Source organism: Homalodisca vitripennis, unplaced genomic scaffold, assembly GCF_021130785.1.
Source record: "Homalodisca vitripennis isolate AUS2020 unplaced genomic scaffold, UT_GWSS_2.1 ScUCBcl_3719;HRSCAF=9429, whole genome shotgun sequence".
NCBI lineage: Eukaryota > Metazoa > Arthropoda > Insecta > Hemiptera > Cicadellidae > Homalodisca > Homalodisca vitripennis.
The window spans coordinates 77,452-102,235 of record NW_025779919.1 but is presented as its reverse complement, the minus strand read 5'-3'; the positions used below and the strand labels follow the sequence as shown (position 1 = coordinate 102,235).

The 24,784-nt window shown below is 34.8% G+C and overlaps 1 protein-coding gene across 1 annotated transcript in view; it reads left to right on the top strand.

The window, feature by feature from the left end:
• The window catches only part of LOC124372676 (eukaryotic translation initiation factor 2A-like), a 49,673-nt gene that overhangs the window by 10,789 nt on the left and 14,100 nt on the right, over nucleotides 1-24,784 (top strand). Inside the window, exons 5-13 of the mRNA XM_046831085.1 lie at nucleotides 413-492; nucleotides 3,435-3,588; nucleotides 4,541-4,711; nucleotides 7,048-7,159; nucleotides 7,378-7,440; nucleotides 8,058-8,221; nucleotides 10,526-10,627; nucleotides 18,417-18,607; nucleotides 19,161-19,307. Of these exons, the coding sequence (XP_046687041.1) occupies nucleotides 413-492; nucleotides 3,435-3,588; nucleotides 4,541-4,711; nucleotides 7,048-7,159; nucleotides 7,378-7,440; nucleotides 8,058-8,221; nucleotides 10,526-10,627; nucleotides 18,417-18,607; nucleotides 19,161-19,286 (1,163 nt within the window). The 3' untranslated portion in view covers nucleotides 19,287-19,307. The remainder of the gene's footprint in view (nucleotides 1-412; nucleotides 493-3,434; nucleotides 3,589-4,540; nucleotides 4,712-7,047; nucleotides 7,160-7,377; nucleotides 7,441-8,057; nucleotides 8,222-10,525; nucleotides 10,628-18,416; nucleotides 18,608-19,160; nucleotides 19,308-24,784) is intronic.

The window sequence follows — 24,784 nt, the reverse complement described above, 5'->3', positions numbered from 1 at the left end:
TAAATAAGCTATGCGTACGAGTTCTTTGTTGTATCAGCATTGTAAAAAAGAAACTGAAAGAAAACATGCCGAATCAGATGAAGTGATGGAAAATGTTATATCTATCTGAAGTAGCTTTCAAAAAATGGATTAAAAAAGTTTTTAGTTGTATGAAAGATGAAAAAAGTGTATGAATGCTACAAAAAAAGTATTTTGAAGGAAAATAAAAAAAAAACACACAACTTATTTCCAGTAAATTGTAATTCATCAATTTCAGGAATTTTTCGACTATATCTTGTATAACAAAGCTATTATTAAAAAACTGTGTATCTATACATTTAATAATAATGTAAAATACGTTCTAATCAGTTCAATAGGTATTAATGTATTGTAAACAAATTACTATGTTTATTATTGCATACTTTGTTTCCAGGCAAGCCAGGTCAGCCCTCTTTCATCAAGCTGTTCCAGTACCCTAAGTTTGATACACCTGTTGCCAGTAAAACATTTTTTTCAGGTAAATAACTTAAGAGTTTTTTTTCTCACTAATGGGTTATTAGGAAAATACATGAATTTTTTACATTATTAGGAAAATACATGAAGTTTTTACTATTAATGATACCTTGTAAAAAGATTGTTTAATTTACAAAAATTATGTATATTAGTGGCCATCTGACCATTTTAAATTATGGTGGTTCCCTGCTGACCGGGAAAACCACATGTAAGCTAGGAATCTCATTATTAGATAGTTTAAAAGCATTGAAAGTGCCTGACTGCTACAATGTGTGGTGTGATTCAAAGTTGACTCTATTAATGTAGTATGGAGAAATGCCAATCTGTTCCAGATGTGGAACTGTTGCTATGAATATGCTATGTCAAGCAATGGTTCCAGCTAACATTTGTCGAAACAGAGAACTGTGTATCGGATTTCTTTAATTGCAATGTGACTAAATTAACTCTTGTCACCTGTATTAGGGTAAATTCATGGGGTATAGATTCCATACATGACAAATCTCACTTAAAGTTTTTGCCCTCGATAGGGAACTGTAGTTTGTTAAACTGGTGGTGAAATGCATTAGAATGTTAACTGAAAGCCATACAACTGGTGCATTCCATTTGTTTTTCTCAGCCACCTATCGATTCAAAAACTAGTTTTCATTGAAATTGAATGCCATTTGAGCTGTATGTTGGTGTTTTTTAAGAGGCTTTTTACTTGTGGGGGGGGGGGGAGGACAATGGCAATGTAATTTCTTGTTTGAGTTGTCAAATTGTATGTTATATATTAAATGTGAACATAGTTTACAAATACTGTAGGATGACTAATAAGGATTAAATGTTTTTTAAATTATGGTAGTTTTTAATGAATTGGCTAATGCCACGTTTTGCTTTGTTATGCATATTTATTTGTAGAAAATATTGTCTTAAAAACCCGTTTTCATGATTTTACTTCCTATAATAACTACAAAAACCTATTTTAAATATAACTGAACAAATGAACATAAATATTTTTAAAGATAATTGCATGCTAGGGAGAAATGTAGATATTTTTTATCCAGCTTCAAATGATTTTAATTTTCTCTGTTTTAGGAATAATAGTATTATCAGTGCAGCCTTTGTAAATAAAATACATTAAACAGTTTGGGAAGTTATCTTTTATATTTATTTAAGTTTCGAACATATATTTTGTACTACAGGAGTTAGGATTTTGGTCAAAAGAAGTAATGAATTTATCTGGGATTAAAATAAAATTTTTTCCACATTGAAAATAATCTTCATATTATGTTTAAGTAATTAACAGAGTGGCCATACGACCGGGAAAACCAGGAATAAGCCAGGAATTTTTCTGAGAACCGGGAAAATTTCAAAAATAGTTTTTTTTCTCCAAGAACTTATAAAATTAAGTTTATCTTGATTACTTCTATTCCTGTGCCGTGGCAAGCCTCTGCCCCCACCCCAAACGTAACAATGCATTGGACAATTAAAATCTGCCTACTGATTGTTTCTGACTTCGTTACTAAACGAGTGGTACGCTTTAAGCGGTAACATGGCAGAGCGGCAACAACCGCGATACAAACGGGTTTTTTGTACTTAAGTATTATTCAGTCACCGAAGTGGGGTCTCTGGACAAAGTTGTACAACTCTTATTCTTTAGAGAAAATAGTGTTTTGGAAAGACGTGTATTAGATAGATAGCACAGGCCTAAAATGTGCAGTGTTATAAACAGGCTTCTGAGTTCGGTTGGTTGAATAACTTGACTTTTATAAGAGGTGCAGCCCGGGTTTTGAGTACACCAGAATGTCAGTTGGATGTATACAAAGCTTAATAAGATACCTTTAGGAGAAAAAAAAGTAGTGGGTTAGTTACAACAAGTAGCGTCGGGAAAAGGGCGTTTGCGTCTTGTTGCACAGCAATGACAGACTGAGCTGAGGAATGAATGGCAGGAGAAACATTTAATAATTAAAATTGGCGGCGGATAAGCACCATCGTGTGGTACTGCCCTGCTGTTCACGTCTGCCATTGCTAGTGTCGAGTGTTCCCCATATGTATTAATTATAAACATTGCCGAGACATCACTATTGTGTGTAAACAGACTTCGTATTGACTCCCGGAACAACCAGCGATACAACTGTAGCAAGTACTTGCGACAGTTCTCATAAGTAAAATTACTTTATTGTTCACATTATGCTACAATAGTTGTGAAAATAAATGTCATTGTTGCACTTGGCGTAAGGGTTAAATATAATACTATAGTTGTCTATTTGGTTTAAAAATAGACTAGATAATTGGACATTTTCGATCGGGAAAACCAGGAGAAAACCGGGAATCTAAAAAGAGGTTTTGAGTGGTCACCCTTATTAATTTAAAGTTCAGACTGAAGTAAATCCAAAAAAGATTCAAGTGATCTTATAAATTAGAACTATTAAAATAAAAATTGTCACAATTCAAGTGGACAAAAGTTCATTTTCTAGCTTTATAGTTTTTATGCAACTAATATATGTTATCTTTTTGCATTAAGTAAAATGTGACAAAACAAAACATAATGTTATTGTAAATATCACTTACATCACTTTTATGTAAAATAACAAACAACTCCTCATGCTCATGCTATAGAAACACTTCACAAAATTAAAAGTATAATTATCGGTTTGTTTGTTATTTTAAAGTGATGTTTACAAGTTATGTAACCAATATAAGTTCCATCTTCAAGGTAATGTTATTGGATATTATTGTATAATACCAAATATTAGAGGAATGATATTTTCAATGTTGAAAATTATAATGTAATATATATTTTCATATATTTATAAAAAAAGTTATTTATTATTTAATGTTCAGGTTGTTTTTAGAATATTTATTTGTTATTATGAAATGTGACGTAACTAAGTAAATTTATAATTAGTTATGAAAACGTTGGTTAATAGAGAACAGCCTATATGTTTATGATATTGTGTTGACAGTCTGACAAAGTGGAGATGTGGTGGAATCGCAAGGGCACTGGCGCTTTGGTGATGGCAAGTATGGAGGTTGACAAAACCGGATCATCCTATTATGGCAAGCAGTCTCTACTTTTTGTCTCCGTCAAAGGAGACACAGCCATGGTCGTTCTTGGTCAGTACACCTCATCACATTTACAGGTTTTATTTGTATCTTACAATACATTTCTAAATGTATATTTAATAAAGAAACTAGCTGTTACAGTTGTAAGCTGTATTGCATTTTGACTACTGTTTAGCAAACACTAAATTGACTCCAATTCATCCATGTGTCAACACTTTGAAGAGAAGTTGTACCCACACTTATGTGAGAAAGAAAATTATTTATTCTTGTATTTGTGATTATCGGATGTCGGACACAATAGTAAGTGAGCATTACCTGGTATTAATCTTGAAAAAAAGTTGTGCAATTTCAGCTTTCTCACACTTGCGGATAAAATCATTATTCAGTTAAAGAAATTACAAATTAAAAAAATTCTAATTGTTTTGAGGTTGACACTTTGGCTGAATAGAAGTGAACATGAAACAAAATACAAATTATTACCATGTGACCAGTTTTTTGTCTAAATTTTTTCATAACTCTACACTTTTATTGCCATAACGTTTGTGGTCTTTGAAACAAAAATATAATATAGGAACCCAATTTTTTCAGTTCTGTATTCAGTTATCTGTAATATTTAAATGTCGCACGGCCTTAATAAAAAAAAAAAACAAATGCAAAAAACTCAGCCAGAATAAACAGTATTGAGTTTTATCGCATGAGCTGGGAACATTTAAAATCTGGGATATTAAAACCTCACTATTTGCAATAAAGGACAGTCATAAAACCATTAAAATATGCAAACATCATTCTTAATGTACAGCAAATCACAACAAATCCTAAAATTATTATTTTTAACATTAGTCACATGTATACATTTTCAACAGATTATTGTTACTTTTAGTGAAGATAAAGGCAGGCTATTTTAATTTTATTTTTAAACTTTGGAATGGTTATCAGCAGACTAAATAGATCCTCAGGTTAAAATAGACAAGTCACACAATATTATTGCTAAGATCGGTTTCAGGTAAGGAAGGGCCTATCTATGCAGTGTCATGGAGTCCTCTGGGTACAGAGTTCTGTGTGGTCTATGGTTTCATGCCAGCCAAGGCCACTCTGTATAACCTTAAGTGTGAACCTGTCTTCAATCTTGGATCTGGCTCCAGGAACAGCATCTACTACAATCCTCATGGCAACAATATCCTTTCACATTCTCTTTTGTGTTTAATATAGATTCTCTACTTTAAAATACAAGGGCTGTTTTTTAAGTAAGGGCTGTTATTTTTTAAAAAATTAGCAACAATTATTTTTTTCAAAATACATTTATTTTCAGAATCTACATACTTTCTTTTATTTTTCTACATAGTTGCCTTGTTTGTTAAGGCACTTATCATATCTTAAAACTAAGTTTTGAAATCCCTCTTCAAAGAAATTTGCCGCCTGCTCTGACAACCAGGAGTTCACGGCCGTCTTGACTTCTTCGTCGTCATTGTAGCGCTTCCCACCAAGATGATTTTTCAAGTACCGAAAAAGGTGGAAATCGCTCGGAGCAAGGTCGGGGCTGTACGGCGGATGATTCAAAACTTCCCAGCCAAAAGAGTCGATCATTTCCTGTGTCCGAGCAGCGGTGTGAGGCCTTGCATTGTCGTGGAGGAGCAGAATTCCCTTTGTCAGCATGCCGCGTCTTTTGTTCTGAATGGCGCGTCGGAGACTGGCCAGGGTTGCGCAGTAGGCTTCTGAGTTAATCGTCATTCCTCGCGGCATAAAGTCCACTAGCAAAACACCGCGCCTGTCCCAGAACACAGTTGCCATAACTTTGCGCCGCGACAGCGTTTGCTTGGCTTTGACTTTGACTGGAGATGTTGTGTGCCGCCATTCCAAGGACTGTTGCTTTGATTCAGGAGTGATATGGGATACCCATGTTTCATCTCCTGTGACAATTCGACTCAACATGTCGTCTCCTTCCTCGTCGTAGCGGGTCAAGAAAGTCAAAGAACTGCTTAATCTCTTTTTTTTGTGATCCTCAGTGAGGAGTTTGGGTACCCATCTTGAGCACAATTTTTTAAAGTTTAGGTTTTCTGACACAATTTTGTACAGTACTGACCTAGACACTTGAGGAAATTCCATAGAGAGACTGGTTATTGTGAACCGTCGGTCCTCATGAATTTTTGCGTCAACTGCAGTAACCAAATCTCCCGTGATCACAGATGGCCGGCCTGAACGATCTTCATCGTGGACATTTTCGCGGACATCTTTAAATTCTCGGACCCATTTCCGCACTTTACCTTCACTCATTGCCTTGGCACCATACACCTCACAAAGCTGACGGTGAATGTCAGCAGCCGACATGTTTCTTGCAGTCAAAAATCGTATCACTGACCGAATCTCACACGCGGCGGGTGATTCGATAATCTTAAACATTTTAAAGATCCACAGTAATGCATACAGGTTAGCTACAGAGCTGCAACTGACATGAAGTTGTTTGCTAGGAATGCCGGATGGCGGGGCGCGCACGCTCGTTACGGCAGGAACGCGAACTACTACCGTGTACGGGAGAACGGCCCTTACTTAAAAAACAGCCCTCGTATGACAGACTTGAATATAAAAGTTTTGGCGATGAAAAATTCGTTTCAAGCCAACTGTAGGGTTAATAAGACATTACTCTATGAATTGAGGGAGTAAAGTAGCATAACATTTTTCTTTTGAGACTAAACTCAACATTATTTTACTCTGAGAAACATTAATATTTTAATGACACATGCCACTACATGACGGTTAATGCAGTGGCAGTTATTAAAAAATTAATAACACATTGATAAGATCTGTTTTTGAGTATGTTGTATTTAATTTTATTATGCTCACTTACAAACAGCAGCAGTTTACATTAGTTCTATGATGTTTGTGTTTTGTTGCTTTCATTTTAACTTTCTGTTTGTTTTTTTTTTCGGGAATTTTCACAGTGCAAGATTTATATTATTTATAGTTTCTTTTGATTTATTTTCAGACTGGAGAGAAAAATCCTTCCTTAGTGTGCCTCTAGGGTACAAGATAAAAGTCTTTACCAAATTTCATGTCTATCTATCTTTTGTGGTTTTTAGTAGGTCAGTAAAAACAAATCTTTTATATAACACACACACACACGCACACACACGCACACACGCACACACGCACACACACACACGCACACACACACACGCACACACACACACGCACACACACACACACATCTAAACCCACTTCATCCATACTGCCTGCCATACTATTAAACCGATTTAATATTTATACTTTATCCTTGAAATGATTATAAACAAGCATGGATATCTTTAGCACTAATAGTTAGGAGTGTTCCTCCATCTAGTTATGATTTTATACCATCTAGAACATTCTCTAACTGTAAACTTAAACATACTTCCTCATAACTACTTGTAGATTAGAAGTGACAATGGCATATGATTGAAATATTTAGGCTGATCTCAAATACTTATGACATATTTGACCAAAAAGGAAGTTTCAATTCCTTGACGTTGGTTGTAATTTTGTTGCTGGGAGGTTTTGGCAACCTTAGTGGACAAGTCGAAGTGTGGGATGTCACTAGTCGGAAACTGATCAGCAAATTGGAGTCTCCGGACACAACATTATTACACTGGTATGTTGGCTTCAAGTACTTAATTTACTATTAGAAAATTTCATTCATTTAGTAAATGTAAAGTTCAATACATTTCCATCAAATTTTCATAGATTTGTGAAATGAATAATATGGAAATAAAAAAATGTATATTATATTAATTGTAGAGAATTATACTAAGTAGGACGCTGATAATGTGTAAACATTAAAACTCACTCTCCAGCATTGTCTTGTTCTAGGTCACCAGATGGGGAACACTTCATGACAGCGACGACTGCACCCAGACTCAGGATGGGAAATGGGTTAGTTGCTATATGTATATGTAACAACTCTATAATATACACTTCTATTACAATCACTAACTGTATTTGAGAATAAAAAAGTACCTACAATGAGAAAATTTAGACTTATTACCATTGTACTTTATTCAAGCAGTGATTTGTGAAGGTGGAGTCCCAGTCCTTAGGTTGGCAGCACTGAGGTGAAGGAGCCAAGTTATTAGTAACAATTTTAATAAAACATTTGTATTAATGCAATTACGAACTCCCAGTTATTTATGACTGTAAAATTATTTACAATAAAAACAGGAGTCGGAGCCCCACAAAAAAAAAAAAAAAGGGATTGATGACTAGTCGATGTAGCAAGGGAAGGATAACCTAAAATGTCAACTTTTCTTTGAAAATTCTCCTTCTGATAATTCTATTCTTCAATAATTATTTACAGTATATAAAACTCACTTACAGCTCTTATGTGTTAATTGTTAGAGAGGGCTTCTGAGCCCTAACTTCAGGTAAAATAACTCATCCTTTATTAAATACTTATGTACTTTATTGGACTTTTATCAGTGTTACGATTTTTATAAATGTTTGTTGGTGAACTTGCGGCGAGAAACACTGTTAATGAATTGGTGCTTTATCAGATTCAAGATTTGGCACTACACGGGAGCCCTTCTGTATGAACGCCCTTGGAACAAGCAGGAGGAGCTGTGGGAAGTGTTGTGGCAGAACTTTCCCTCTGGGGTTTTCCGTACGCCTGCCATCACTACCAAGAGTGTGGAGGGTATCCAGCCTAGCCAACCTCAAGGTAAAAGAATCTTAGCATAACGTGCATTAGGTGGGCTTTCATTGCACTTGAGGCGTGTTTAGAAAATAAGTACTGTTTAAAAAAAAACAAGTAAACAATTTTCAACACAGTTTTATTTCTACATGAAAACCCAAACCTTAAACTATTTTTCCAACATAGTTTCCACCGATGTTCAAACACTTGTCGTAGTGGGTGATCAATTTGTCTATACTCTCTTCATAGAAGGTTACTGCCAACGAATGTAGCCACGACTTAATTGCAGTTTTCACTTCATCGTCGGTTTCAAAACGTTGGCCGCCTAGCTCTCGCTTCATGTGCAGGAACTAGTGGTAGTCAGACGGTGCCAAGTCCGGGCTGTAGGGTGGATGTTCGAACTGCTCCCAACGAAATTGTCGAAACATTGTTTGAGTGTCACCAGCGGTATGGGGCCGAGCATTGTCATAGAGCAACTCAATTCCATTACTGAGCATTCCTCTCTGTTTGTTTTGAATTGCCCCCTTAGTTTTCTTAAGGTTTTGCAATACCTTGCCTTGCCGTATTAATGGTTTGACGTCTTGGGAGAAAATCAGCAAAACACCTTTCCAATCCCAAAAGACAGTGCACATAATATTTTTGTGCAGACGTCATCTTGAATTTTTGTTTCTTTTCTGAATATTTTAGAACGATTAATAAAAAATATAACTAGTCTAGCTTTATGAATAAAAAATTTATAAAAGTTAATATACAATAAAACATGTCAATCTGGCCAAGCGGTATCCAGCCTGGTACCAAACAATCAAACGTTTCATAACTGTATAGCTTAGAGAGCAATGCCAAGTGGGAAAGCTCAATAGAATTCTACACATCGGTTTGGTGTGGGTTAGAGAGGGATGGAGGCTTTGGTTCCCTTTATGTTTATCTGACCATTTTATGTTTAGAAACAATGACCTTGGCAAAACTGTAATATCGTGCATTGTGTCAACCTTTTGAATGTACATTAAAACATGTTGTGTTAGTCGAGTAATCATTTTTTTATTAAGTTATATAATAGTACTTCAAAAGGCAAACTCCCTTCCCTCTACCAAAAAATATAAAATGATACATTTTAATTAGAATTAGTTGTTTTAGTGACAAATATCTAAAAACAATTATTAAAAAAAACTGACCATTTGATCTGAATTCAAATGCATGTTGCAATATACTTAAACTGAAAAATTATATAAATACATATAATTACTCTGTTTTTTGTTTTGTTTAATATTTTGTCTTATTACAATTTTGTATTCACACAACTATAATTTACTATGACTCAAGATAAAATATTTAACATGAACAAAACACTATCAAACAACGAACAACAACAACTTGTCATAGACACAGTTGTGATAATAGGTCAATTAGTAACACACACCACTGGCTGACAAGGAATATGTTTGGTTATGGCTCTCTACAACACACAAGAAAGACAAGCAGACCTCATTTGTGTGCAACATGAGACCACCAAGGACCTCCAACACCCCATGCTGCGTAATGTATGAAAAAAAGTCATCTAAAAAATACTTCTCAGGTTACTGTGAAAAGCACAGAGCTTGGCCCTGCTATGAATAAGTTAATTCAGTGAACTGCAAAAACACCATGAGACACTATTTATTGTTTCATGTATAATTAATTGTATTTGGTGTTTAGTTCAGAGTTTACTAATAGGCTATATCTGTCTATGGTGTGCAAAGGGTTAGTGGTACATACAAAACCATTAGTATTTTGTACATTCTTAGTTACTATTTATGTTTTAAAGAGGTTAAAAAGCTAGGTTCAAACATGAGAATTGAGATATTATAGGAAGATTAGACTTACCTTTATAAGATCGGAAGGATATTCTTCTTCTTCTTCATTGAGTTCGTTCTTTTTATCGTTTTTATAATGAAGAACAGGAGTATACTTATAGTCTGGTAAAGTTAAGCCTGCTGTTCCTACTCTATCTAAATGCTTTAGTTGCAGTTTAGTCATTATTTATATAAAAAATGAGTATCAAATTCAGAATCAAGACTAAATTTTGCTATTGGCATCAGAATCAGAATTGAATTTGTAACAGGTTAAGTATGTGTCGAGCAAAGATCCAGATTTTAGTACATAAATGTAATACATTTTTAATACATACATGGATAGAAAGACTTATCCAATTGAGAGGAAGAGTAGAAATATATGTGTAGACTTCATTAAATGTTTACCTTCACTGAATTTACCATTCAAGAATAAATTACTTTTCTTTAGGTTGGTGAAGATAAGTGGTCTCAGTTGAAATATTAATTTGATTTATTTTTTCAGCCTCAAAACAAGCTTATAGACCACCCTCTGCAAGAGGCAAAGAGATCAATTTCAAATTGCACGATGATGAAGATGTTCCTTCATCTGTCAGTGAAACAGCTTGTAAGTTATGTACATATAATTTATCAAAAGTGTTCGGTAATACTAAACCAATCAGAATTAACTTTGTAACTAGATAAGTAATAATCTTTAAAATTCACTTTAATTTTGTTCTTTTGTTGTTCCGTTCCCAACTGCTTGTGTTACAGTTCATATAAGTTGTGTGCTATATGGAAGAGAAATGTGAACTGTGAATGTTAAGTTCAGATTAAATAGTATGTGTTCGAATCTCATGGGGTATCTGGCTTGAAAATTAATTAATTTCTAGTTTTTGTTAATAAAACTGCAGTGATAGAGGGAAATATCGTATTTGCAAATGCTGGAGCTTTAAATTAACATGTTTCATACAGGCTTTCGGTTTTGTAAATAATTATTCATAATATTGGTATTATTAAAAGTTGTATACCAATATAAACTTTGTAATATATTGAAATTAGAAAATTTTGTAAGAGTTATGTTACAATAATCTTAGTCTAATTGTATTTAGTTTTAGGAAACACAGATAATACTGTTTTGGAAAATCTATTTTTAGAATAATTTTTTAGGGAAAGGCCCAGATTTGTTTAGTTACATGATCTTTTATATGGTGAGCAGCCCCACCAATAATTTAAAGAAGTCAGGGCTCGTGAGATTATAATTACCTAAAAAATTAGGTAATTATAAATAACCTAGAAATCGAAATAATGTTTCATTCAATGCTTTAGTGATTTTTTTCAATTAAATGTATGTTTGTTGTAATTAAAGTGTTAAATAATTGCATATACTGTTTGCATGAAAATTCTTTTCAAATACCAAAAATATAAAATCAAATTGAAATTCTATACTATATCCTATCTTCAGAATTCCTTTGGTAGAGTGAGTGGAAACTGAAAAGTAATATGTGTGGATTGTAAAGAAAGATGTTTGTTCTTATTTTGGCTTTGTCTATTTTATTTAACCCTTTGAGTGCCAAGGGCCGATTTAATCGGCCTAGCAACGTTTCCGCATAGTGCCAAGGGCCGATTTAATCGGCCCGATGGTATTGACGAAAATTGCAAAGGGCCGACTAGATCGGCCTTTCCAATATTGGTCATCCTGTTGCTAAATATTGACGTATGATATTGTAAAACGTATCAAATTAAAGCCCAAGAAATGTACGACATAATTCACATAGTGATAGTTTTTTTTATATAGTATACAATATTTTTATGTAGCTGATATCTAGAAGGCTGTGGCGCGAACCACCTGTTGTCATGCTGCAGTCGTTTTGTTTACGTTCAGTTGTTTCTGCTAGCTGTCTAGTGTGGCTGTTTTGACATTTTGGTGTTTTAAAAGTTTCCTACTTTTAAAACACCTTCAGTTCAATTTCATTATTGAATAAGGTATAGTTTGCCGAAATGAGTAAAAGGAACAGATCGCCCTTAAGCGAAAATAGGTCAGATTCCGTTATATGCCCCAACGCTTAAACTTTTTTCAATGAACTTAGAACGTTATAAAACGATGTAGTTGAGTAACAGATTTATATTGGATTTAGAGAAAGGAAGACATTCTTTCAAGTTTAAATGAAACCAAGAAAAATTGGCAGCAAAAAAGATGAAAAAATTTGGGAAATTACAGGAAGAAGTTGACATATTAAGGCTGGACTCTAAAGAGAAAAATTTGGAAGAACGAAATAGAACGGATATCTAAACAAAGAGCAAATGCAGAAGAACAACTTATACAAGAAAAGAAGAAACTTGAAAATATATTAGAAGAAAATAAATTAAAAGAAATGAAATGCCAAAATCTTGAACACCTTTATTCAGAATTAATGCTAGACCATAGGAACCTAATTGAAGTAACCAAACTACTTGAAGAGGACTTAAAATCCCTCTCTAACACCCATAAAGAAAATCATCTGGACGAATCAGGGAAAACATTCTGTGAAGTAATCAGAAAAGGTAAACATATTAATACAAAGTCTTTGAATGAGTGGCCAAACCCTCCCAAATACTTCTATCACACTTTCAAACAAATATGACATTTTTATCAGGGCTGATAACAGAATGAACCTTTGCAAAACCAGACTGAAAATCAACACACTAAACAGTGACTACAAGAATGAAAGTAAATTAAAGCAGAAAAGGCCTATTATTAAATCTAAAACATACACAAAACAAGAAACAATTAAAAAACAGTTTTATACCCAAAAAAATCCAAATTTTTGCTGACAGTCATGGTAAAAAATCTGTATGACGCAGTGCAAAACCACTAGTACCAGATTCTGAGGTTTTTGTCAATGCCTGCCTGGAGCCCCAATAAACCCACATACTGCAGAACACTAACGCAATGTGTACAGACCTCACAGACCAGGACGTGGTTGTAATAATCGGAGGGGCTAATGATATGAGCCGTGTTACCTACAGAAACCGTCGAGCTGCACAAGTAATTCCAGGTCAAATACATCGGTTTTTGTCAGCAAAATAACCATACCAACTTTATTTTTGTGTACCATTGTTTCAAAGACACGACCTGGAGAAAAAAACATTTCATTAACAAAGAAATTGCAATTTTAAACGGTAAACTGGAGGAAATGGAGAGCTTCAATGTTATTGATGGGACTGAACTGAGAGGACAGCATTTTACTCGCCATGGAATGCATCTGAACAAGATGGGAAAAAAATTGCTTGGCAGGAAGATAGTTCAGGCTATTGGTAGAACTTCAGCGACATCAAAGTCTGATCCTGACCTCTGCGGAGAAATACCTACTCAAGAGCAAACCACCAGCCCATCTGTGATAGAGGTCAGCCCAAGGATAAGCTTGGAGTCAACTCTGGAGGAGCAGTTCCATCTCAGCAGTATTTCAACAGACATCACCAGTGAAGCTGACTACTGACCCTACCGTGACTGAGGTCCCCTACAGACACCACCACCTGGACACTCCACCAGCCCTCACCTGTCGGGAGACAATGGGACTTGTCTACAGTCTCCAACTCAAGTGAAGCATAGCTCTTTTTTCTATTTCTTCACCTTTTCAGGGTTTTGAAACGCCCAAAAAACAGACAAAAGAGTGGTGTCTCAACAATTAGTGGATGAATGTAAAAGAAATATTACAGTAGAACCCCAAGGTAGAAAACAGTTATTTTCTAAGAAAAAAAGTACAAAATTGTAAAAAAACCTTAGTTGAAAATAATGGAAAAACCCCTTGTCTGTTTCAAAATTTAACAACCTTTAACAATGAATCTAGTTCACTCATTGAATCAAACTTGCACATCGGTCTTAACATTTTACAAATTAATATCCAATGTCTCCGTAATAAATTATTAGAATTAGAAACACTTGTCTAAACTTAAGCATATAGATATTATAAAGCATTTGTGAGCACTGGTTACTAGAAGAGCAGATATCTTTTATTTACACCTCAGGGCTACAAAGCTGCAAGTATGGTGTGTCGCAAAGCCTCAAAAAATGGGGTGCTGGTATTTTTTATAAGAGATTCGCTTGAATATAGTGAACTAGACCTAAGCAAATTTAATCTAGAGCAAAATTTAGAAATTTCAGGAATAAAAATTGGCCAATTTAGAAGTAGCAATAGTTTCTCTGTATAGATCACCTTGTGGTAATATGGACTTATTTTTTGATAACTTTGAACAAGCTATTAAAAAGGTTTTTTGCAGCATACCTCTAAGTTAGTCATTGGAGGTGACTTCAATATACCATTCCATAAAACCACTGACACAGTGACAACCACCTTTGTAAACATCTTACGCTCTCTTAACTTGGTAGCTATAAATAAGGCTCCTACAAGAAATGATTCCGTGTCTCGATAACATCCTCGTAAATTTTTCAAGGGATTGTTATGAATTAAAAGTTTTGAATTGACTGCATTTTCCGATCATAATCCTCTTCTATTAAATCTAAAACTTTGATAGATCATGTAGACCAAATGAGACAGTCACATCCTCAAAAAATGTATGCGTAAGCAAAATGAGACACAAATTAAATTGTTTGCAGAAAGTTTGGAGAGTGAAAGGGTGGGAAATAATTGATACCTATAAAAGAAAAGAGATTGACATTGAAACTTTATTTAACAGTTTTTCTAAAAACATATAACAATATTTGGTATTTATCATCTCCATTAGTTAAAATTGGTGTTAAAAGCAAGCAGACAAAGAAACTTTTGTGGTAAGTACAATGAAGATTTAAAAAGAGGTAGAGAAATAATGCTAGGTTATTTTGATGTTTTTAAGATTCTTAGAAAAACTGGGTCTCAAGCATATGGAAAGCCGCATATAACCTTTATAAAATTCTTCAAAAAAGAGTATAGAAAAAAGCTCAACCTAGCAAAAAGGGGCTTGTTTTGAAAATCATATAGAGGGAGCTAGTAATAAATGTAAGGCTGCCTGGGAGGTAATTTCCTCAGAAACACAAAACAACACAGGTGTGACACCAACAACACTTGATCCACACCTAACTAACCAGTATTTCATACAGTCGGTGGCAGACATTCAAACTAACATTGATAACACTGACATATTGGCAACCAACCTACTGGCTAACACTTTAACTAACTGTGTACCTCAATTTACTTGGTCATTAATCACCCCAACTGATGTAACTGGGGTAGCTGCTAAATTGTCAAACTCTAAAACTTCCGACTTTTATGGTAATATCTAATTATATTGTCAAGAACACAATAAAACACATCAGTTCACCATTAGCTTTCATCTTCAATCAATGCTTATTACATGGATATTTTCCTGATCTTCTTCTAAAAATTTCCAAGGTATTTGCCAGTCTACAAAAAAGGGGGACAGATCTCTGCCCCAAAGCTATCGCCCCATTTCTATAGTCCCCATCTTATCAAAAGTTTTTGAATCTATAATGTATCATCAACTTAATCAACATTTTTGAGTCCAATAATATAATCAGTAATAACCAACATGGCTTTTCGTACCAATAAATCTACAACTTCTGCCGTTACAGAAATAGTCGTTGAAGCACTTCATGCTTTTGAACAAAAGGAGTCAGTTGCTTTAACACTCATTGATTTGAGTAAGGCGTTCGATTGCGTGAATCATGGCATCCTCCTCGACAAACTTAAGATCTATGGTATATCAGAAAATTCCATTAATATATTGCAGTCATATCTATCGAATAGAGTACAATATGTTTCTGTTCAAGCTCCAGCAGTCTACCACTCTTTCTGTGGCCACAGGTGTACCACAGGGTTCAGTTTTAGGACCATTCTTATTCATCATTTTTATAAATGATCTGCCCTCTAATGTGTTGTCTAACATTGTTATTTATGCTGATGACACCACTCTTTTTTCATCTAATAAGCAGTTGAATACTCTGAAAGAAAACATGGATGCATCTCACAGCTTGGCTTTAAATTGGTTCACTTTCTAATAGACTGATATGTAATCAGGAGGAAAACGCAAAATCTGCTTCTCAGCTTATCTGAAAATTATGAAGATCAATCTGTAAAATTGTTGGGGTTTCATCTTGACAGCAAGCTTAATTGGAAATCACACATTGACCATGTATGTAGAAAAAATATCTAGAGTCTTGTATCTAATGTGGAAACTGAGGATTTTGTTAGCTGTGAATATTGGAGAGTGGCATATTTTGCCTTTTTTCAATCACACATTTCCTATGGCATTGTTTTGTGGGGTCACTCCAATGCTGTGAATGATATTCTTCTCATTCAAAACAAAGTAGTTAGAACCATCAGTAGAAGCAAGCTCTCTAGAAACATTGCAAAACCACTTTTTATCAATCTCAAATTCATGACAGTTATTAACCTTTACATTTTTCACTATACTCAGTCTATACAAAAATTACATATTACAGATTTCAATACCAGACAAGATTTTCATCAACACAATACCAGGGGTAAAAACAAATTAGATCTCCCTCAGCACAGGCTAGTAAAAACCGGCAACTCTTTTAAATTCAATTGCATAACTTTTTATAATAAGCTGCCTGCATCTGCTACAATGACTCCTTTCAATATTTTTAAAACTAAAGATAAGTAACTGGCTCATATGCAATCCATTCTACTCTTTAAAAGAATTTTTTAGATTGTGACATAAATATCATTTTTTGATTAGTTTGATTTGTAGATTTCTGATTTTTCTATACTGTATTAGCTATAACGTAATTAACAAACCATGTTGCACACTCTTCATAGATTATATTAAAACCTGTTACTTGGTCATAAAATTAGTATAATTATAGTACAATATTGTAATAACTAATTTTGTTGTTGTAAATATCAGTGCTGTATATTTTGACGATGCCTATTTCATATTTGTTGTGACCAATGGCTAATAAACTTCTTGATTCTTGATTCTTGATTCTTGAACAGAACTAACATTATGCCCCCAACGCTAATTTTTCATTTACTAATGATTCTAATGAATTACAATTGGTTACTAGCTAAGAAAAAAGGGTACTTACGTATTATATCGACCACACCCCTACATTTCTCCAAACACAAAAATTCAACAAAAGTAAACATTACCAAACAAAAACTAAACTCTTTATTGAAAAAAACACACAAAACTTGTTTTTATTCTTGATCACACTCTGCCACCCAAAATGCGAGTGCCTCCGGCCATCAGCGCGGGCTTCGGCAGCACGGTGCTGCCCCGCGCTGATGTCAACGAAAGAAAAAAATCCTTCGAGATAGTACCTATCAGTAAAATATCAAATTCTAGAGGGGCTGATCAGAAATATAAATTGAATTGTAATGGAAAGTCAATTATGTACCGTGCAAAAAAACTTAAATAATTATGTGATGCCGTGCGGCCTACCGTAATCGGGATTCTCGAGAAAGATAAGATAACAGCGACAACAATACCGATTGCAATACCTGGAAATGCTTGTTGATTGATGGAATGTTAGTTCTGTTACTCAACTACATCGTTTTATTATGTTCTAAGTTCATTGAAAAAAGTTTAAGCGTTGAGCGCATATAACGGAATCTGACCGTGAAAATACATTAAAATACATTAATTAATTCTTAGCCTATATGATTAAAACACTCACTCAGTTATTTCATCTGAAGGATTTAGTATAATAGGCCTAATGAAATAAGCCCAAAGTAATTAATTTAAGTCTGTTCATAGTAAATAAATAACAGTTGTATAATCTACCTTGATTTTATTTCTTAAAACTAGTAAAATATATTTTACATGAACAAGAGTAAGCGTGCATGTTGGTGCAGGTTTTCAGCATTTTGCGGCAATATATAACAAAATTCAAAACTCAGTTATATATAAATGTATTTTTGTGAAACTTGGTACATTTATTCCAACTAACATGGGAAACATAAAATTGGCACATAACACTAATAAAACAAAAATAAATAAATACTTTTTGTATCTTAAACAAAAAAATGTGTTTTTTTGTTTTTGTATTTTTGTTTACACATATATAAATATTTTTTTTAAATTTATGGTCCTGTATCTTGTCCTAAATAATAAAGCAAAAAGTGTCCCATTATGTTAATTTTTAAGAAAGGTGTTAATTTTTTAGTAAAATACTGCAGTAATATAAAAATAGTGCTTGGCACTGAGGGGAATGGCCTGTAACAAATGATTGGCACTGGCTGCATGACCTCCACCACTTTGCATGGCACTCAAAGGGTTAATAATGAAAAACTTACATCACAATTAACTGATTGCTTGATGCAATGGGTCTGAATATCTCAAAATTATAACTGTGTAAACAATGTTTTGAGTGAACTGGAATCTTAGTAGACAATAATGATAAAATATTAGTGAACCCAAAACTGATATCTACTCGTATAAACGCTTTTTTCTAGCAAATCCTTCAAAAGCTGCTCTGAAACTGAAAAAGAAGCGAGAAGCTAAGAAGGCTGCCAGACAACAGGCAGTGGAAAATGGAGAGATTACAACCAACGGTGTACCAGCACCTTTTAGACCTTCTATCCTCTCGGAGGAAATCACTACGGATGATCCAGAGAAACTGAAAAAAATCAAGAAACTAAAAAGTGTAAGTTTTTTTTAATAATCCTGTTTTAATGTTTACTTTCTAAAATTTTCCTTCATTTTGTGTTCAAAGTTAGTGTCAATGTGTCAATAGGTATATACTACAGATGTTTAAGTTTACAAAAACCATTATACATTAGTTGATAATACTATATCTGCCATAAGTTACCTATGAAGATATTGTATGTTATAAAATTGTAGCTTAATTTTGACAGTATCTTATACCTAATCATTGTTTTAAGGGTCCATTTTTGGTGGTATTATCAATGGATAAAAAAATTAGGTCCAAGAAAATTTATAATTTAATTTAAAGCAAATTCGAATAAACATAATACTTTAAAGACTGTTCTGCCCCACGGATCATTGTAGATAAAAAGACAAGTGTTTTTTAGATTTTTTTGTTTGTTTTTACTAAAGTGATTTCATAGAGCATTGAAATTAGATTAATCTATTCATTTTTGGAAATGATCTGTCATTTAGCTTGCATTTGATACAGTTTTTCTATATTTATTTTGTGTTATTTCTAAATATTTAGAATTTTTGTTTCCTTTTTCTAGAAATTGTTGGAGATATCAAGACTGAAAGAACAGAAAGCAAATGGAAAAGTATTAGAAATTAACCAAATTGAGAAGATGAAAAAGGAAGATCAGTTGATAAAGGAGTTGCAGGAACTAAGCTTGTGATAACACGCCAACATCCCCTCGGTAAATATTTTCTAAAAGAAAAAGATGTTCTAGTCATGCACATATTTATATTAACTCAGAGTTATTCCATACAGTATATTTTTTAGAAAATAATAGTAGAAGTTTTGAGTTTATGGTTTGCTATAAAAGTACGAGACCATATCTGAGTGTTGACTAGAAATAGGCAAAGTAAGCATTTCTTTGATAATTCAGATGTATACAGAATGTACGTTTTATTAAAAGAGACTATTCTGGAAAGCTTTGTGGAAATTTGGTTGACATGAGTCCCAGGTTAGCTTGTTATCAATATGACCTAGGACCTAGGAGGTTGACATTTTTACAAAGATTATCGTTGTGTCTTAAACTATGTGGGCTGTTCAGAAAGTAAAGAACTTTCCCACCTGAAGCCACAAGGCGCACGCCAATCGTGTATATATTGGTTGGTGTGCTCATGCTGTGTACCTCAGTCAGCGTCCAGCCGTTAAAACGGGAACATCTCCACACTGCCAAGGAAAATTGTCATCCAAAATTGTGCCATGACAATGTCCTACCTCACACGTCAAACTGTACGCAAGAACTCTTGAACTCGTTCAACTGGGAAGATTTTCCTTATCTCCCCTACAGCCTTGATCTTGCTGAAAGTGATTTTCACTTGTTAAATATATATATATATATATATATATATATATATATATATATATATATATATATATATATATGTGTGTGTGTGTGTATATATGAGGTGTGGTCAAAAAGTTCCAGGACTGAATTTTTATACATTTATTCATACAACATACAGGTTATTCAAATTGGCCTCCTTCAAAGTATTCCCCTTGGGAAGCTACACACTTTTCCCACTGGTGTTTCCACTGATCAAAGGCCCCAGAGAACTCTTCTTTTGTAAAGGTGTTTAGCAGCTCCGTCGTTTTTTCTTTAATTTCGTCAACTGTTTGAAATCTTCGTCCTTTCAGGGGTCTCTTGAGCTTCGGGAAGAGAAAAAAGTCTGCTGGAGCCAGGTCAGGTGAGTAGGGGGGCTGAGGAATGACAGTCATTGCGTTTTTTACACAAAAGTCACGGATAACTAATGCAGAGTGAACAGGAGCATTGTCATGGTGAAGGACCCAATCACCACTTTACCACAGCTCAGGTCTCTTTCTTCTCACAGCATTATACAATTTTCTGAGGGTTTCGAGATAAACAAAACGATTAATTGTTTGACCTTGTGGAAGGAATTCATAGTAGACGACATCTTTACAGTCAAAGAAAACCGTAAGCATGACCTTCACATTTGATTTGACTTGATGTGCTTTCTTGGGTCTTGGAGAGCCTTTTGATGTCCATTGTGATGATTGGGCTTTTGTTTCCACATCGTAACCAAAACCCATGTCTTGTCTCCCGTAATGACATGATCCAAGAAGCTTTCGTCGTCATTTGCCTTTTGAAGAAGTTCCTCAGAAACATGAATTCGTTGTTGTTTTTGGTCTTCAGTCAACAGTTTTGGCACAAACTTTGCTGCAACATGACCCATTTGAAGTTTTTCAGTTAAAATTTCCTGACATGAACCAAATGAAATGTTACACTCTTCTGCCATTTCACGGATTGTTAGTCGACGGTCTGATCGTACGAGAGCGTTCACTTTAGCAACATTGTAATCATTGATTGACGTTGAAGGGCGTCCGGAACGAGCATCGTCGTCTGTGGATGTTCGGCCATCTTTAAACCTCTTGAACTACTGATGGCAGCATGATCGGCTTAGACATTCTTAACCAAAAGCCTCTTGTAACATCAAAAACGTTTCAGAAAACGTTTTGTTTAGTTGCACACAAAACTTCACACAAACAGGTTGCTCTTCTTTCACATTCATTTTCATTAAACAAAAAAATAGCCAAACTCTATAAAGCTAATCTCAAACAAACTGTGCTAATGTTACTTTCAGTGATGTTATGATTGATCTGCAAACACAGCTGTGTTACTGTTGAGTCAGGGAATACAATGCTGCCAACCGCATCGCTGTGAGACATTGCATTCCCATAGTATATAAAAAGTCCTGGAACTTTTTGATCACACCTCAAATATGTATATATGCAACAGACACATGGTATTGCAAACATAAACATGCAATATGCAAGTAAATTATAAATGACAGAAGCACGATAACTTGTTAGACAAATAGACAAATAGACAAACTTCTTTATTACATATTCATTAAGAACAGTTATAGAGTCACATAATATTATTACATAAATATGGATGATGAATGTTTATACATTTGTGTTTCAGTTAAAAAAACAAAAAAAAAGTCAAGGTACATTTTGAAATCTCCATGTTTCATTGCAGGCGTTGAGGAACTCGTCCAGTGAATAAAATGGTTGATTTACTAGGATGTCATGCAGTTTTTCCTTGTATGGCACTCCTCTTCAATTCTTCTCATTGTTTCTGGGAGAGCGTTCCACAACTTCCGGCCGATATAAGATGGTTTTTCTCCATAAATTGCTGTGCGATGTGGAGGCAGAACGTAGTTGGCTGCATGGCGAGTGTTGTATGAATGGATATCTTTCCCTGTTTGAAGACCCAGGCTGTGCACATGTAGAATTACTTCTTGGATGTATAGAGCAGTAACGGTCATTATGCCGAGGGTTTGGAAGGCTTGTCTGCAGCTTTGTTGATGTTCAAGGTCAGCGAGGATTCTAATGGCTTTTTTTTTCTGCAGGGACAAGCACCTTGTTGAGGTTTCCGACAGAGGATCCGCCCCATACAGCAATCCCATACCTCATATGGGTTTCTACTAATGAATAGTAGGCTGTTTTGGCCATTTTCTAGGTTTCCCAATCCATTTTATGCGCCGAAACAGCATAAATACCTATGCTGATTTTTTTTGCAAAGGCCATCCACATGCTCTGTCCAGCCAAGATTTCCATCCAGAATGATTCCAAGGAATTTAACATGGTTTTCAATTTCTACGTCAGGTATTTTTGGAATGTAGTCTTTTCTTTTACTAAAGTTAATCTGTATGGTTTTTGATGGATTTTACAGCCAGGTCATTTTTCCTGCAGTATGTCAGTGCTTTGCAGAGGGAGTTGCAGGCGGTTGTATGTACTCCTTCTGCAGTGTCATCCTTTATTAAGAGTGTTGTGTCATCAGCATACATTACACAGTTGGTATTGTGATCTTGGATGTATGGCTGGGAAGTCATTGACAAATAAGACAAAGATGACTGGGCCCAGGACTGGATCCTTGTGGCACTCCACGTGTGACCTGGTTGTGGGTTTGACTGGTAGGTGTTTTTATGGCCAAGTGTAATGTTCTGTATTTCAACTACCTGTGTTCGCCCTGACAGATAGCTCATTAAACCAGTTGTTTTGCTATGCCAGTAATGCCAAGAGATTTAAGTTTTTCTGATATGAGGTCATGTCATAAACAGTCAAAAGCTTTGCTATAGTCAAGGAGGAGGAGCAGAGATATATTTTCCTTTGTCTATTTGGTCAATTATGTATTCTACTAAAGCTGATGATAGCTGATGTTGTTGATTTACCTTTAAGAAATCCATGTTGGCAGTTAGTAACTATGTTATGCTGCTCTAGGTAGGTCATAAGTCCTATTGAGTACTACTTTTTCTATTATTTTGAAAATGTTGAAAAGAAGTGAAATAGGACGGTAATTTTGAACTTCAGTGGTTGATCCTTTTTTATGTTTTGGATACACTTTAGATTGTTTTTAATGCAGTAGGAAATTGGCCAAGTCTAAAAGATTTGTTTATTATGCTGACTAGAGGTGGTTATAAGCTCATCAGCACAATACTTTACAATTTTAGCTGAATATTCATCCATTCCACTGGATGGTTTTGATTTAAGGGAATAGATGGCAGCTCTTACTTCTCTGAAATTTGTGGGGCCTAAGTTAAAAACAGTTTGGCAGTTGTCTACTATAGACTGGTCATTTTCATTTTTATTCTGATTTACAACTGTTTTCTGGTTGCTAAGTTTCAGTGTCGTTTCAGCAACTTGAGAGAAGAAAATGTTAAAATGTTTCTGCAACTTCAGATGGGTTATTCACGACCTTGTCATTTATTATAATACTGGATTGAGATAGGATTTTGTGTTGTCCTTTTCTTTCATGGTTAATGACTGTCCATATGGCCTTGGTTTTGTTTGCAGCTGACTCAATGAAGTGTGAGTTTGCATTTTGTCGTAGGGTTCTAAGTTTGTTGTCATAATTTTTTTTTCCTTTCCACCATAACTGCTTTATCTTGAATATTTCCTGTCATTTCATATTTGTAAAGTGCCTTTAAGAAAATATCCTTGAGGTATTTTGTCTCATTGTCATAGCACAAAAGGTTTTTGGTTTGTTTTCCTGTTGCTTTTCTTCTTGGGGCAAGCAATGTCAAGGGATAATTTCAAGGACTTCCAGAAAAATATCGTAAGCTGAGTCAGCATCAGGGGCAAGATTTGATAGTATCCCATTTTTTTGTTCATCAGAAGAGATTTTCAAGTTTATCTAGGTTGGTTGGACTGAATTGTCTTTTGAAGGAAGTTTGCGGCAGAGTGTTTATTTCATAGCCGTTTATCTGACATATCTGAGCAGTATGATCAGAAAGTCCTGTTTTGTAGAATGACTGTGTCAATGTTATACTCAGGTATGTTGGTGCATATACAGTCAATTGAGGGTGGCTGTGTCATGAGTAATGCGGGTGGCAAGTAAGGGCAATCTTTTGATGTTGTGTGTGTGCAGTTCAGTTTCTAAGATTGTGTTGTCTATGGTTTTTTTTCATCCTGTCTATGTTAATATCTCCGATCAGCACTAGGTGTTTATTGTGTGCTTGTGTGTAGTCTAGGATGTTTGACAGAACATTTATACTAGCCCTTGTATTTTCTCTGGGTGACCGGTATACTCCCAGGATGTGTATGTTTTCTGTCAATTGATTCTACCGACACCATAGCCGCTTCACAGCAGAACTCTTGACATAGGTGGGAATATAGCGGTTTCTTTGGTGCTGTCTGCTAAAGTGTCCTCTGCATAAATAGCTACACCTCCCAGCTTATGGTCTTCTCTGCTAAAGTTTGCTATTAAAGAGTATCCTTCGAGTTTAGTACTCTCTAATTCTTTGCTTTTGAGGCCATGTTCGGTAAGCACCAAGATATTGGGATTTTTATTGCTTAGAAGGTGGTTTAGCCTATCAATCTTTTTATCAAGTCCACGAATGTTTTGATGCATTATAATTAGATTTTTTTCTGGGGCTTTTTTGAGGTTTGAGTTTATGAAGTATCTGGTTTTGAATTTGGTCTGCTTCTGGTAGGTGTGGACTAAAAAATGTTCATGTGGTTCTGGCTGAGATTCCGGTACAATTATGGGAGTTGAAGTTTGAGTGGCTTCACTTTGTGAAATTCTATTAGTGTTTGTAGGTAGTTGGGATTGCTGTATGTTGGATTTTTTCAGCAGCTTTTGCCATTTGAAGGGAGACACTAAAACTGATTAGTCTTTATAGTCCGTTTTTTGCTCAT